The sequence below is a fragment of the Gopherus flavomarginatus genome, chromosome 8 (genome assembly GCF_025201925.1).
Source record: "Gopherus flavomarginatus isolate rGopFla2 chromosome 8, rGopFla2.mat.asm, whole genome shotgun sequence".
Classification (NCBI taxonomy): domain Eukaryota; kingdom Metazoa; phylum Chordata; order Testudines; family Testudinidae; genus Gopherus; species Gopherus flavomarginatus.
Genome location: NC_066624.1, coordinates 108815863 through 108829052, shown reverse-complemented (window position 1 = coordinate 108829052; position 13190 = coordinate 108815863). Strand labels below are relative to the sequence as shown.

General features: G+C 45.7%; 1 protein-coding gene across 6 annotated transcripts in view; it reads left to right on the top strand.

Moving 5' to 3' along the window:
• ARMC9 (armadillo repeat containing 9) overlaps positions 1–13190 on the top strand; it is a 137321-nt gene that overhangs the window by 107479 nt on the left and 16652 nt on the right. For 2 of the 6 annotated variants that reach the window (XM_050963800.1, XM_050963796.1), the window contains 3 exons: positions 297–429; positions 7186–7361; positions 11808–11912. The exons of 1 other annotated variant lie outside the window; for it this stretch is intronic. In XM_050963800.1, the coding sequence (XP_050819757.1) occupies positions 297–429; positions 7186–7361; positions 11808–11830 (332 nt within the window). In that variant the 3' untranslated portion in view covers positions 11831–11912. Of the gene's footprint in view, positions 1–296; positions 430–7185; positions 7362–11807; positions 11913–13190 lie in introns of those variants that run through there. 3 more of the 6 variants (XM_050963799.1, XM_050963801.1, XM_050963798.1) reach the window with 2 other exon arrangements.

The following is a 13190-nucleotide window of genomic DNA, read 5'->3' as shown; positions in this document are numbered from 1 at the left end:
GCTTAGCCATCAGTGCCTCCTCCATCCACTTGGATTCGCATGTCTTAGTCCCTGGTGCCCCTCTCAGAAAACTGACTTGTCTTTTCATGTACAAGTCTTGATTTATACATTCTACACTAGTACTAGGCAGGGGGTGGGCAATCTGGTTTCATGAGCAAATGTCATAACATGATACTGACAGTGGGGTCTTTGAGTGGCTGCTCCTTGTGTGAAGGGAACTCAAACAGACTAACAGCGTTTACTTGTAATTTGTAAAATGACACCTCTGCCTTGAAACTATACCTCTTTTCAAACAGCAATTGAAACAGACTCATCCAAGGTATTCTCAGCGGGTCTCAGAACGGATCAACATGTCCCAGCAGTTACTGAAGTCCTGTCTGCCCGATCCACTGATTTTGTCCAGGACAAAGTTAATGGGCAATCATACAGGTATGATTTTTAAAGTGCTGAATATCAGGAAATGGGGAAGTAGTCCAGGTGGTTACCAGCTAATTCCATACTATTATGAAGCCAACTGATGTATGATGTAGTGTGGTGTGACACAGCTGTGATGACGCTTGCCAAACAAAATATTCTTACCTCTGCCAGTGGCAGATATTCAATTTTTAAAAATTTGGACCAGAACAGAAGAAATCTAAAGCAAACTGATTTCATCAATGAACATCAGCCATAAAGCTCAACACTGTCACCTGCAAAAAAAAAATCCTGATCGCTTCCTTAGATAACTTACTGTGCAGAAAAAACATTTATTATATCCATCAGGAGCCAAGAGCCATTGAGTACTTCTGTGGGAAAACCTGCAGGGCACGAATTGGGCTCCTCAGCCACTTAAAAACCCACCAATGAACCCATCCTCGCATCGAGAGATAGCCGAAGACAGCAGTAGGGAAAGTTCTTCAATCAGTGTGCTCCATCCCTAACCCAAATAAATCACTACTGCTTGGCCTCTCCGCAAGGGTTTGTCATGAAACTGCAATTGTGATGCTGTTTTGTTGGGTTGAGGATCCTTGTCTACAAGGAACTGGACCCCGAGACCCACTATCTTTTTTCATAGATTCCCTCAAATAACCATTGGGTGGCAACAACTTTTGCTGCTGCCTGACTTGGGGCAGATTTGAAGCAGTGACTCAGAAGCAAAAGAATATGGAGTCGATGAGGATAGATGCTGAAGGGGCCGAGCGTGGATGTGTTGAGGAGAGGATATACCAAGCCAGTATCTGGACCCAACGTGCAGAGGTTCTGACGACCTTCAGGTCCCATGAACTTCAGTTGAAGCTGTGGGTACTCACCCTTCTGGGGCTTGAGCTCTGTGGCTAGAGCTTTCTGTTTCTCTATTGCATACATCTCCCTATTATTTCCTTAATTTCTCTGTTGCACTGTCCCCATGCTGAGACATGAGAAATTATCTCTTGCCAACAAGTTTCACTTCTGGGACATGTAATGGTCCGATTCTATTGCCCTGCAGCAGCATTTATATTTCTGAATTGCCCATCTCCACGGTAACTGAGCAAACCTTACAAACATGAATAGTACATCAGAAGTATGTGAAAGGATCCACATTTCCTCCCCTGTGTCAGACAGAGTCAGCTGTTTCTCAGTCACTCTGGAGTGCAGCTAGCTGCGAACTGGCAGCGTCCCCACCCCATTCTCAGCACAATGTGTACACGCACACGCGTGCGCACGCTCTGTGTTAATGTCCAAACTTAACCTCGTGCTGGGATTTGCATTTACTGATAAATAACAAACAAAAAAAAGCAAACCTCTGCTTAAGCTTCCTTCCTTTGCCTCTATGGGATACCTGGCCCCTTTTTATCCTCCTGGGTTGGAGCGAATAGGGCTCACCTTGTCTACTGAGTCATCAGAAATAACTCTCCAGCTCTGTATAGTGGCTTATGACCTGTGATACTGGGGTATCCCATTCTTCACTGACGTGCAGCTCTTGTTTTAGAGGGGATGCGAAAGTGAAATCTCACCCATGAGGCGATTTTTCTTTTTTCCCCATGTTTGCGGGGATTTGTATGTACAAAAGCAGCCTACAGTTATGGATATTGGAGTGTGGCCATTTGCAAAGCAAACAATGTGCTGGATTGTCTGCATCAGAGGTGCTAAATCAACATTGTGCTTCTACATTAGCCAAATGTGCCTTTTGTTCCAATGTCTCATTTCCTCAGTTGGATAAATACTTAAATGAACTAGTTCCGACAATGAACAAGAAGGTGAATGGACCATTGCTTCCACCTGAGTTTTGCCCACTGGAAGCAATCTTCTCCATGCTATGCATAGGTCAAGGCATATATGGAAAGTATGTACTGAGGCAAAGCAGAATTGTTTTGTTTCAATGCCAGGGACCCTGAGCCTGATCCCTCTCTGGCTCCTACAAAAGTAAATCTGGAATAACTCCATTGAAGTCACTGAGGGCTTGGCTACACTTGTGAGTTAGTGCGCAATAAAGGAGTTCCATGCACCCTAGCTCACTCCCCGTCCGCACTGGCAAGGTATGTAGAGCGCTCTGACTCCGTGGCTACAGCGCTGCTGGTCCTCCACCTTGGCAAGAGGAATAACGTTTGCTGCGCCCCCGCTGGAGCGCTGCGGCACCAGTGTGAATGAGGTGTTGCAATACTGCGCTCTGATTGACCTCTGGGAATGTCCCATAATCCCCTTAAGTCAAGTGGCTACTCTTGTCATTGTTTTGAATCGCTGTAGGAATGCGGATATGCTGTTTGAAAGCACCGTTTGACAGCTGGCTGCTTATCTGCTCTGAGACAAATCAGCCATTATTGTGGAATGCTGTGTGTGTGAGAGAGAGGCGCTGGGGGTGGGGAGAGGGTCTGCTGCTGTCTGAACTTTCAAGACAACATGCTGACATGCTTTCAGCTCCCAGAAAACCTACTCTCTCTCCCCCCACATACACACAACATGCTCCCTGTCACACTTCACTCCACTCCACCCAACCCCCATTTGAAAAGCACGTTGCAGTCATTTGCATGCTGGGATAGCTGCCCATAATGCACCACTCCCAGTGCCACTGCAAGTGCCGCAACTGTGGCCACGCCAGTGGACTTGAAACTGTCAGTGTAGACAGACTGCAGCACTTTCCCTACTGCACTCTCCGAAGGCTGGTTTAACTCAAAGCGCTCTACATCTGCACGTGTAGCCATGCCCTGAATTTACACTGGTATTAAACCAAACTGAGAAATGAATGAAGTTCATTTTTAATGAACATTTAATGAATGACAGTTCATGTTGCAGTGACTTTATTTCCATTGCAACAAATTATCATTTTAGCTAATGAACAATGGAGTGACTATTGCCCATCGTACTTTTATTGATCTGTGACATTCTCATTGTCTGAGTACAGACCTGTTGTGGTTTTAGCCAATCAAAAACTACTTTATATATAATAAAGTCTTTCTTTCTTTAATAGTCTACTGAACACTTGTACATAAGCTGGCTTTTGACAGGCTGAAGTTGTATTTATATTTGGTTAAGAGCAAGCACAGGATTATTTTAATATCTCAGGCCCTTCATTTGGCACCTGCAGAAGAGAGAGAGAGTTTGGATACCTCCCTAATGTCACGTTTTTAATTCTCTGGTGAAATTATCTAGAAATTCAACTTGGTTCCTCCAGAGAAAACAAGGCCCGTATTAATCTTCATACATTCAAACCGTATCACATCACTTGATGGATCATTAAATGTATTATCAAAAAGAGCGAGGAATACTCGTGGCACCTTTAGAGACTAACAAATTTATTTGGGCATAAGCTTTCATGGGCTAAAACCCACTTCATTGGATGCATGCAGTGGAAAATACAGTAGGAAGATATATGAAGATATATGCAGTCTTTGTTCTCCAGTTATTTCTCTGGCTTCAGGCTGCTGCTGGGAAAGCAAATGGTTATTTTTCTGCTTTTCTTAGCATTACATCAAAACTTAAATGACCACAGAAGCTTAAATGACCAGCTTTTGTTGGTTTATGAGACAACCTTTCTAGCTTACACAGAGCTCTTCATCGAATCTGGAAAAGGTACTCGTAGAGGGTGTCACAGCTAAATAAAAGGTGGAACAAATTGGTGAGCATAAGTAGTTAGCACACATTGTAAGAGACTATTCAAGGTGACGTGGCCAGTTAACACCTCTGGAGTTATAGGACAAAAGAGGAGGTACTGCTAAATATTTTCCCATGACATATTTGTCTCCAGCTCCTCTCTAGGTAAACTCTGATTATTTTACACACAGTAGCCGGTTGCTATGCTAGACAATGGGAGATCTGTGGCTAATTCTGTTTTCATCAAGTTTTGGATATTTGATAGGTGGCTGAGGTACAGTGGGTATGTGAACACCAGGGGTCTACTATCAACACTTGCCATATGCTCCATATGCTTCAACTTGGGAGATTTTGTACCTTAAGTTTATTCCCTGTCCTCTTGCACTTGTGCCTTTGCGCAAGTTTTGCTTTTTCTTTAAGTATGCGTTTTACAGTATAGCTATTTAGGTTCCTATATCGGATCTCCAGGGAGATCCTTAATGGCCATACAAGGGCTTTTTAACGTGCAGAATTTTAGATCTAGACTGTTATTAAGTATTAAGTGGGACTGAGGGATAGGAAAGCTCACTCACTTTCTGCCTAAATGGTGCAAAGCATGTTTAAGGATTGTTTTTGGTACTCATTAGCATTTCATTGATTATCTACATCTGAGAAATGTAACAAGTCCATCATTAGAATATCAAAAACTAAATAAGTTGAAACCAAGTGATAAAAATTGCAAACACATGACCGTGAAACTATTTTGTGGATGGAAACATTTAAATCACTTTTGTTGGTTCTAAATCCCTGTGATCTTTTGGAATTTTGTTTTGGCCAATCAGATTCCTCTTTTTGTAAATGCCTTTTCCCCCTACATGGGATATCATCTGCATGATCTTTTGAAATGATTAGGAAGGGTAATAAAAGAGAGGCAAGTAAACGGCTATCTGAGAGATCTTGCTACAAAGATGGTTCAGAGCAGACTTTTAACGGACTGATTAGCAAGTCTGTGTCACTTACAGCTAGTGTTTGCAAAAGCATATCCTGGACAATTAATGTAATTTAAAAATATCAAAGGTGAAACAGCAGGCAGGGGCCAGTTAATCATTACCAACTCAGCAGCATTCCATCCCGAGGGGAAGATTAGATGTCTTCAAATCCTCCTAATCACTCTTCCTACCCGTGACAATGGCTTCTTTTGATGAAGCAAAAGAGGCCCTCCAGCTACCACTTTAATTACCTATTGCTGGTTGGCACTTTTGGGGTCTCTTCTCTTGACTCTAATTTTATTTCCTCCTAAAGGTGATTGTCCTTTTCATGCTGAAATTGTTTTGGTTTGGTCTTTTCTGGTTAGGAAAAGTATGGCTGGCTAGAGTAATAAATGAATATAGATCCAAAAGCAAGAATACTCCATGGATCAATGCTTGGGTCACTGGCTAGGTGCCTCCAGAGTATCCACCAACACTAGTTAGTACCTCTCATTGCCCTCACAAGAATACTGACCCTGGAACGAGGGCTAAGAGAGGAGACTTTATCCCTGCATCTTTCTGACTAAACTCTAAACAGAACTGAACTTAGGGCACAGGGTAGGGCTTTAAGTAAGGGCAGATGTTAAAGAGGCTCACACTACAAACAAGAAATGCATAGATTACACAGCTGAGGGAGAGCCAAGGGAACTTAGCTTGCCATGATCCACATGTGTGAGGGAGACCTGTGAGGTGCTGTATGCTTACAAATCTCATTAACCTGAACTGGAGATCAGGAGTGTAAGCATGCAGACTCATGCCTGCGGTGCCTCCTGCTGGTCTCTCGGGGAATTAACTCGTTCCAGCTCAGGAGCACTCAGGAGCTTGGCCCCGAGTCCCTCCCTGGACTCCGGTGCCCTGTTAGCTAGGGTGCTGCCCCCTGGCAGTAACCCCTTTCTCTCAGGGTCTCCCCTCCCCAGGAAACCCCACCGACTATCCCCACCTTGCCTCAGTATCGTGCTACTGCCAGTCATCATCTAGCCCCCATGCCCTGGGCAGACTGCAGTATCAGCCCACTCATTGCTGGCAAGGTTGGGTATGGACCTGCTGCCTTTGCCTATCCCTGGGCTGCCCTCTGCAACCCCCAGTACACAATTAGCCTTATGCTAGGTCGCAGCTTAGGGCTTTCCAGGCCAGAGCTCCCCAGCTCCTCTGCCTTTCCTCAGCCCTGCTCCACTCAGGTACCCTGTGTCCAGCTCCCTGCAGCCAGGCCCTTCTCTCTCTGAATGCAGAGGGAGAGTGTTTGAGCTCCTGGCTCACCGCCTTTTCATACAGGCCAGCTGTGGCCTGATTGGGGTGTGGCCCAGTTGCGGCTGCTTCCCTAACCAGCCTAGGGTTTTCTCTCTCAACCCCAGCCCTTTTCAAGGGCTGTCTTTGGCCATCTACACAACCAGGCAGAGGAGGTTGGCCGATGGAGACTCCTGTGACTGTGAGGCTTGTTTCCGATCCTCTGTCCGTTCACCTCCGGGCAGAGTTCCTCTGGGCTCCCTTGACGCCTTTAAAGAGCAGTGGGCGCTGTCCGGGGTTCTCTGCTTGGTGTCCCCGTCAGGCTCCCTTCTTTTGACCCTTTGACTGCACTCCTGTCCCTGTTCTCTTGTTAGTTGTCCCCCTGAATCAGTTGGGTTCTGAGGTTCTGTAGATCCTCCCCTTAGGCTGCGGGGGGGATCCGTTAGCATTGGGTGGGCTTCCGCCTGCCCAATTCCCAGAAATCCAATAGGTACAAGGTGAGATGAAATGCACAAGAAAAAATAATGGTGCAGTCTTAAACTGATGTGAGAGCCATATAGTCAGCTTTTCAGTAGTTTTGTAGCACCTCAGGTTCATTGAGTCTGTGTTTGTGATCTAAATAGTATACAATGGAAAACATCAGCGCCACAGAAGGGAATGTGGCTCCTTAAGGAGGCGTGTGTATTGTAAGGTGCAGCTGAGGGGTACAATGTTCATTTCCATCTGTGACCTCCCTAGACTTTGGCCAGTATGTCTAACGCTGTGTTGGCGAGGGCGTGCAATGGGATTTGGTTGACTGTAGGTATCCAAATGGCTGTTAGATTTCCCCCATGTTCTGCAGCCTATTCTGTCCCTTGATATAAAAACATGAGCATGAACATTCTAACTCTTTCCACCTCTCTTCCAGCAGCGAGTTTTCCTCTGCCTTCACCGGCAAACGTAGGGTCCCCCGCACTCGTGAAGTGCAGAGTCCCAGCCCTCGAAAGGGAAAGATCCCAACCATTGCACCGCAGTTCTCACAGTCTGGACCTCAGCAAACAAGCCGGCCTAGCTCTTCAGCATCATCTACAAGAAGCAGGCAGAGTAAGTGAAAAATTCTCTATTCAAGTGGCCTGTGTTTAGGGAGTAAAGAAGGAAGCTTGACGGCAGTCTCCATGAATGGTGTTACGTGCTGTAAATGTTCCCGCAGTATATGACTATGCAGTTATCCACCGCTGGATATACAGTCATAGAATTATATCCTGCTGAGCATGCTGCTCGTAATTCTACACCAGTGTAATCTGCTGGTGGGCCGCGAAACAGTGTTTACATTGACTGTCTGCAGGCACGGCCGCCGGCCGCTCCCAGTGGCCGCAGTTCGCCATTCCCGGCCAATGGGAGCTGCGGGAGGCAGCGCGGGCTGCCACTTCCCACAACTCCCATTGGCCGGGAATGGCGAACTGCGGCCACTGGGAGCTGCGGGCAGCCATGCCTGCGGATGGTCAATGTAAACACTGGCTCACAGCCTACCAGCAGATTACCCTGAGGGCCAGGTATGGGTCGCAGGTTACCCACCACTGTTCAAGACTGTCATGTCAGCATTTAGATCCAACTTCCTTTCTGCTTTTAGTATAGAAGGTGGCCCAATTTCAAAGGTGAATCTAAGTTAGTGACACTTAAACCTTCTTCCAGCCCCCAAATTAGACATTTGGTCTAATCCTTTAGACTTCCTTTTGGCTCACCCACTTTATGTGTAACTTGCATGGCCAACTAAATGATCACGATGGCCCCGTCTGGCTTTATAATCTATAATCTGTGAATCATCATTGAATTTGGCCTGCTGAGTGTGAGCCTAAAAAAGTCTAAGCTGGTGTCACTTGCTTGCCCAGGTTCTGGAAGAGAGGAGGAGAGCTAGAAAAGGGATGTGATGGCCAAGAAAGTGGAAGTGAAAGACGCTTCCAGCCTATTGTAATATTCTTAGCCCTTCTGACTCCTCAATGTGTAAGTGTCTCAGCTGACTCCCAAATGCTCACACAGCAGTCAGTGCCTGTCAACAGATGTCAAGGAGCCCAAGGGCTGTGTCTTCACTAGGAGAAAAGGGGTGTTCTTAACTCGAGTTAGCATCCCAGTGAGGACAAGGCACTTTGATTTTCATACAAGTCTGCAGGTTGAGTTAAAGATGGGGGATCCTTCTCTGTGTCTCGACCTGCTAACTCGTGTGAAAACTGCAAACTGCCTTGTCCTTGCTAGGATTTTAACTCAAGAATACATCTGTCTTTTGTAGTGACAAGGCCTGACATTTTTAGACACTTTTTTTCCAAAACTCAACTATATGCAGGCATGTTTTTTTGGAGCCAGCATGAATAAATATGAAAGCATCTGCTGGCTGTGTACTTATTACAAGCATGTCATAATCATCATTGGAATTTGCATTTTTGTAGCACTTTATCTGAAGATCTTGGAGTGCTTTACAAACATTAATTAGTTTCACAATGCCCCTAAGCTTCACCCCGTATCAGATACATCAGTATCATTAACCACATTTTACAGATGGGGAAACAGAGGCACAGAGGTGAAGTGACTTGGCTGCGGTTACATAGTAAATCGGTGGCAGAGCTGGGACTCTACTTAGTGAGTCAGTGGCAGAACCAGGATTAGAACTGAGTGAGTTAGTTCCTGGAGAGAAGTCCCATGTTCATCCACCCCCAGATGATGCTGCCAGGTCTGTTAGCTTGACCCCATTGTATTCCTGCTGCATACACCCTCTATATAGCTTTGACGTCAGTGCTTGCTGTTTCCTGTAATACGAGCACTGTCCTGACTGGATCGATAACGGTGTTGATAGCCAAGAATCCTTCCCCGGTTCCTGTTTTGCTGCCTGTTTAAAGGGAAGCAGTCCTGAAAAAGGGGAAAGTGCAGCATGCACACACACAAGGAAATGCTATCCACCTGTCCAGCTTCTCCAGGGAGTGTGGAGCTGAGCGTGAATTTGTGCTCCTGGGTGCATGCGTTTTATGAAAGATCGGTCCTGATCGGTCCTCTCTACATCCAGTCTTGTGCTAAGTGCTCAGTGGGGGCTTTGAAGGGAGTCCTGTATCCAGTGTTCAAAATCACATTAAACCGAATGTGATCAGAGATTTAAGTCCCTTATGTTTCTCTAAAGGCTCGGCATGTGCCTCCACAAGCCCAGACTCCTGGGCTACTGGAACTTTACGACTTCACCTGGCCGTAGCTCTATTAATTCTGCCCTGGGTGTGCATCTTAAAGTTATGTGCACAGTGGATACATCTGATCACGTGAACAGGCAGTTCCCTTTCCTGAGTGTTGGAAAGAGGCTCCAGGTTAGGCTTAGTCCTGATTTTTTTTGCATCAGTCACAGATTCCCTGGCACTAACTTTTAGTGTATGAAATTTCAAAGCAGTCCAGGGGCTTTCAACGGATGTCTTCCATAAATATGACTTTCAGTAGGATTATTTTTTGTACAGCCTTTTGCATTCACAGAGCACTTGGCAGATATTAATGAACTAACCCCCCCCACACGCACACATCCACCTCACATGGATGTTGTGATACAGGTGTGCATCTTTGTCCCCATTTTACAGAGGGGAAAACTGAGATACGTAGGTTAAGGGCCAGATTTTCTGAAGTACTGAAGTGTCTGAAGATGCAGGTAGATGTCTACTGCGATTTTATGAAGCACCTAAATACTTTACAAATCTGGTCTTAAATGAGCAACCAAACCTACAGTTTGAGTCATCAAGGATGAGGACCAGACATGCCAAACCCGTGAAAAAAATGCAGAAATTGGGCCTGTTTTTGGCTTAATTGGCTTATGAGTTGCTTGTTGGCTAGTTTTTGTCTTGTAGCTTGTTTGGCTTGTTGCCTGTTGCTCCTTTTTTTGATCAGCTCCCGGCAGAGGGGGTGAGAAGAAGCTGCAAGGGGGTAGAGAGAGTCAGGGGTGCACAGCAGGTCCACCCCAGTCTCAGACTGCTCGCTGGGGGGATCTGGCTACATAGAGTGTTGGGGTTCTTAGGGACTGGCTTGTTTTTGCCTTGTTTTGAAATGGGATTAGCTTGATTTTTGGCTTATTGTGAAAGTCGGTGTGCTTATTGACCACGTGGAAGTTGGCAACTGTGATGAGGGCATCAGAGTTTCTGACTCCCAGGCCTCTGCTCAGACCTCTAGGCCTGTTCGTTTTTGCATGCTCAGAGAGACTATAGCCCACATACACCCTTGGGTCAGGCTGATATGTTTGTCTGTCGCAAGTTTCTAGTGACATATAGATTTTACGAGAGCCAAGCACTTCTCATGATGAGGAGAGAAAGATGATTGTCTGATACAGTGTTAACTCCAGGCGAGAGACTCCAGTCTGGGGCATTACACTGGCTATAAGCTGTAACTAGTATTTTATAGAAAACAGCAACACATTTCAAGAAATCCAGTTTAGGTTCCATCTACGGTAGGCGCTAGGGGTGTGATTCCCAGCTTGGGGGTAGACACGCACTAGCTCTCATTAAGTCCATGTGCCTTCAGTCACCCCAAAAAAGAAACCCATCTTGTCAAAGGGTACATCCACACTAGGAGCTCAGCTAGGGATAGGAGCCCCACATGCACTAGCTCTCATTGCTAAAAACAGTCGTGTAACCAATGAGCGCTAGTGCATGTGGATGCACAAGCCGGGACTCCTATCCCTAGCTGAGCTCCTAGTGTGGACGTACCCTTTGACTAGAAGGGTTTCTTTTTGGGGGTAACTGAGGGCACATGGACTCAATGTCTTATGTATGCACAGGTTGCATGGGGTTATCTACACACCTACGGCCAAATTCTATCTTCATTTTGAGCCCTGCATCAGTAGTGAAGTCATTGGGCCTGCGCTGCACAGATGTAACGTAAAGCAAAACTAGGCCCCCTCAAAGTAAAGCCAACAGCTTTGGGGCTTTTGCTAGTTTCCCTCTTGGGCCGGCTTGTACAGAGAGGACACGTGGGCTTGCAGTTAAGGCACTGAACTGAGATTCGAGATCTGTGCTCAGTTCCCAGCTCTGCCACAGACACTCTGGGTAAATTATTTAACCTAATCTGTGCTCAGCTCCAACTCTGTAAAATGAGGAGAATCCTTCCTTCCTTTCTTCCACTGTGTCTGTCTTGGCTATTCTGAGTGTGAATTCCTTGAGACAGGGGTGCTCTGACTATGTGTATGTGCTGTACCTGATCTCAGCTGGGACATGTGGAGGCTGCTGTAATACAAAAAGAAGAAGAAGAAAGGGTTAGTTTATCTGTGGAAACACCAACCCTTAAAACAGCATCCCATTGTCCAGAAATGGTGACAGTAATATTTGGCAAATTGATGAAAGCTCAGATAAAGTGTAAATGCCTGTCATGACTAAACCCACATTTTCAACACTGTAACGTGTGGTTTAAGTTTCCTTTGTGCATTTTTGCTGTGCTGTTTGTGCTGGTGTCCAGGTTGAACAGGTGTTCCCCACCGGCAGAGGCCATCTGATAAACAGTTCTACTTTCAGCTGACAGGCCCTTCTTACACCCCTTCTGCAGGCAGCCAGTCCTCCAGGAAGTGAGAACAGTTCCTTTCTTCAGCAACGTCCTGGCTTATCCTTTAAGGACACAGGTAGCATCCTGTAACAAGACTCCTAGCTTCACTGGCAGCACTCCCAGAGGAGAGTGAAGTTATCAACACTCCATTGCATATGCCTTGCACTGTGATTCAGGGATTATCTGATGGGATGTCTCCCCTATTGGTTAAAACAAGAGACCTTCTCAGGAATCACAATTTGGGTAGCAGCGCTGCTCCAGCAGCAGATGAGGACTGGTTGGATAGACGTATGCAGTCCAACTATTCCTAATAGTTTATTCTGAAGCGACATTGCTGAATAGAATTAAACTGTGTGTGTGTGTGCGTGCGTGCGTGCGTGTGTTCGCCCTGGGGAGAAGGTCCATAAGGCTCATGTAAGGAGCTGGCTGAAGTGTACTCTTTACACGTTGTTCACTGGACCAATTTCTGGACCTGCTTTTAAAACTAGCCCTTTGTTTATGAGCTGAGGGGATGGAATATCTACGTCCAGGGAAACTTCAGCAGCCAAGAAAGACCATGTGTCTGGTTCTGTGCTGACTAATGCCCCGTGCAATGCTGTTCACTTTACGGGGCTTACATGCATGTAAGTGAGCTCTGAATTTGGCCTGCTGAGATCTGTGCTGGGTGCTTGATCAACAGGGATCCTAGTCTTCCATGATTAAAAACCCCAAAATTCTCCTGTAAAAAATATTAAAAATCCATCTTTTTATGTGATGAAAATGAAACACTGAATTTAGTTTCCCAAGTCACGATATCTGCAGGTATCAGTTGAACACAGTATTTTATTGATATCGTTACAATTTGTAAGCGAGTTCGAAGCCTACCAGTGACATCAGTCCTTAAAATAAAATAAAATTAATAGAATTGCAATTTGTATTTCTTGCATATCCCAGATACTTCTATGTCTGTACTCTATCCAGTTCAACCCCATTTATCCAATCTAATTGGGATAGTGGCAAATCCGCTGAAGCCCAAGCTTGGCCGCCCAGGGCTGACTGCTCCCAGTGTGGTTACAGCCGACAGCTGGATAATGGAGGCTCTGATAAATGGGGTGCTAGTGTATGTTTTTCTTTTTTCACAAAATGTAAAAACTGAAGGTTCTCTGTAAAAACACCAATTGGATTTCTAGGATCCCTGTTCATCCACCTTATTTGAGAAGTGTGTGTCTGTGGTGTGGGGGGAATCTTTTGCAGGTATTAATTGGTGTGTACTCAGCAGGCAGCGTTCAGGCTCCTCCACTGGGAAGGCGTATGGACCTGCTCCATTTTGCTGAAGAAATATAAAATGGACAAGGGAGCGACCTGTGGCAATTGAAACAATATTGCACCATTGCCCAAAGGAGTGGC